We start from the raw sequence: 2,829 nt of genomic DNA, 5'->3' as shown, positions 1-2,829 counted from the left end.
GAGGTCGGCAGGGCACGACTTGAACTCCGCCTCCATCACCTTCTGGATGCAATAGCCGAGGCGGAACTGCCCGCTCTTCACGCACTCCTTCATCACCCACGTCCAGGACTCCTCGTTCGGTTTCATCTTGTTGCGGTGGCTCATCTCCTCCATGAGGTCCAGCATCGCACAGAACTTGCTCTCGTTCTCCACGGGCTGCGCCTGCTTCGAGGGTGCTTCGTAGATGCACTGCAGCGCTGCGTTGTACGTCGCGATGTCGGGCGGGCAGTTGCCCACGTTCATGTTCACAAGCACCTCGCCGGCCTCGTCGTAGTACTTGCACTTCTTGATCTTTTCGATCCACGGGGCCGTGTTGGTGTCCACCTCGTAGCCGAACAAGTCGTATTTCTTTGCACTGCTGGTCGCGGCAAAGCGGGCCGCTGCAGCAACGGAGGTGTTGCGGATCAGTTGGCTAGTGGCGCGTCGCATCGTTGAGTTGTGAAAGAAATACGGCAATGTGAATACCAAAGATACGTGAATCCTTGGGCACTGCAAGAAACAGCAAACACTGTGAAGGAACAGACAAGAGAGATATGGAGAGATAGGAAAGAGATCAGCGCGCTGCGTGGATGACTGTCTCGTCCGCTGTCGCACCCCATCGCTTGCCAGGCCTTCCCGTTAAATGCTCCGCAGAGAAAAACTGGAGGCGCCGGGGGCGGGAGCAGCAGTGAAACAAACAAAATGAAAGGAGTTGCTGTGACGGGTGTGTGTGGTCCCAATGCGGCACATACGTCTTCTCTGCAGGCATCACGGGGCGCGTGTGAGGCCTCTTCTCGTCCCCGATACCCGGTGGAATCGCAGACAGAAGCGAGTCATCGCCACACAACGACCGTATCCTCCTTTCACACACAAAATCTCTCTTTCTCTCTGTTTTTTTTTATTTTCCTCTCTTTTTGCTTGTGTCTTCATCCATGCGGCAAAAACAATTCACTTGGAGAAACAAGGAATAATTAAACCAACCACACCAAAAAAGATAACGTGAGGGATGACATGGCCCGTGATACGCCTGCACATATGCGCATGTCTATGGACAAGTGGATGGTGGGGCAGGAGGGGCAGGAGGAGGCGGGGCGACGAGTGCGGAATGTACACGACACCTTCTTCTCTGCCTTTTTTCTTCTTCGTTTCGTTTCTTTTCACCCTCGTCGTCGTTTGTTTCCTCTTTGCCTGATGCGGTCCCCCTGAAAAATCAGGACAACAACAAAAAATATATGTGTATGAGGGCATTCGAGAGGCAAGAAAGACACAAATGCAGCGGAAAAGAACAACAACAAAAAACAAAGACAACAACCAAGACGCGTGAATGAACCGCAGTGCCTGCAGCGCCGTCCTCTCGCTGCTGCTCCTTCGCCTCCACCGCCCCGCTCCGTGTCTGACCCTCAACCCTGCTAAATATTGAACCGATTGTCATGTGTCTGGTACACACTCCCCTCCGCCGCCAGCGTGCGCAGCGCGACGCGAACGTCATTGACGCTAAACCCGTACTGCCGTGCCGCGGCGGTGAGTTCATCCATCGTCAACCCCACATCACTTCGCGCGTTTTGTTTGATTGCATTCAGCAGCACGTCTGTGGCAAAGACTTTGCCCTCACCGCCCGGCAGCATGTTTTGCACACCTAGCGTGCTCGCCGTGTTGCTAACAGCCGGAACTGCAGCCTCATCCTTCGCGTGTTTGTTGCCCTTCGACAGTCGCAGGTGCGTGAGGATAGCGTCGAGGTAGTGGTAGTTCAGCTCGTTGCAGTCCGAGACAAGCCGCACTGTGCCGGTGACGATGGGGGCGTTCTGCCACACCTTCACGGTGCCCGAGACCCGCACGTAGCACTGCACGGGCAGCGGCTCCTCCTGGTGCTCAGACTCCATCCACTGGCGCACCACAACGAGACCAGTGCCGTCGGTAATGCGGTAACCGTAGTGCTTCGCCGTGACGGCGCCAGTGAGACGGTTAGCCGTCTCGTCCTCGTAGCCGATCACACGACCAACGACGGTCGCCTGCGTGACCTCGCGGCCGTCGACAACCATCACGCCCTCGCCGACGCGCTGCGCCTCCAGCAGCTGCTTTATCGTCACTGGGCGAATAGGATGCATGCGACGCTGTGGTCGGTTGCTGCCGGTAACGGACCCAATAGCACTGGCACTGGCATTGGCATTGTTGTTGGTGGCTGCCTGGCCGAAGAATCCATGCGCGTTTAAATCCATGCGTGCTCGATTGTTAAGGCCTCACCCTGCGGTCACGCGAAGACGCAAGCAGCCAGGACGGCATCCGCAGCAGCCCACGGAGGGAGAGATAAAAGATAGGGAACAATGAGACCAAAAAAAATAATTAATAAGTACCGTGGCAAACAATAAAAGTAATGCAAAAAGGTACCCAGCTGCAACACCGTGCAATCGCACACACGTGGCGCCCAAATCCCCACCATCAACATCATCGAACAGAAATGGCGCAGGGAGAGTCGACGCAGCCACGCACGCGCCTTTCCTCGATACACTTGCCTTGCCTCTGCCGTACCTGCCTGTGCGTTTCTACCCCCGCACAGGAGCAGCAGCAACAAGAACAACAACTGCACCCCCTTCTCCCTCTCACTGCGTATTCGCTTCGCCTCCTCTCTTGTTGTTTTTGTTCTTATGCAGTGACACTCGTGGGAGTCTCTCCTCTTCTCTCCCAAAGGAAAACAAAAAAAACGCGATGAATGACAAACACATGTACACACATATCAGGCGCCGATTGGGGGGGGGGAGGGGGGATGCTCCCCCCTCCATATATATTTCTCTCCTATTTTACATGAGCTTCCAA

At 55.3% G+C, this 2,829-nt stretch overlaps 2 protein-coding genes across 2 annotated transcripts, besides 2 other annotated features; both read right to left on the bottom strand.

Moving 5' to 3' along the window:
• TraAM80_02938 (ribonucleoprotein p18) lies at positions 1-468 on the bottom strand (the record flags this gene model as incomplete). The annotated part of the gene is made up of 1 exon (XM_029379925.1): positions 1-468. A coding segment is annotated over one exon (468 nt), but the record flags the coding sequence as incomplete, so codon positions are not given.
• Positions 469-1,136: 668 nt separating this feature from the next.
• Positions 1,137-1,203: a sequence feature (GA-rich).
• A 96-nt stretch (positions 1,204-1,299) lies between these two features.
• Positions 1,300-1,336: a microsatellite.
• Positions 1,337-1,427: 91 nt separating this feature from the next.
• On the bottom strand, positions 1,428-2,234 carry TraAM80_02937 (replication Factor A 28 kDa subunit; the record flags this gene model as incomplete). Its single annotated transcript, XM_029379924.1, has 1 exon — positions 1,428-2,234. One exon carries the CDS (start codon positions 2,232-2,234, stop codon positions 1,428-1,430), a length of 807 nt encoding a protein of 268 aa, XP_029240347.1.
• Between the last annotated feature and the right edge of the window lie 595 nt (positions 2,235-2,829).

The sequence above is a fragment of the Trypanosoma rangeli genome, assembly GCF_003719475.1.
Source record: "Trypanosoma rangeli strain AM80 chromosome Unknown Tra_15.4_contig_00071, whole genome shotgun sequence".
In the NCBI taxonomy this organism is placed as follows: Eukaryota; Euglenozoa; class Kinetoplastea; order Trypanosomatida; family Trypanosomatidae; genus Trypanosoma; species Trypanosoma rangeli.
The sequence above is the reverse complement of the archived record's forward strand: the minus strand, read 5'-3'. Positions and strand labels throughout refer to the sequence as shown.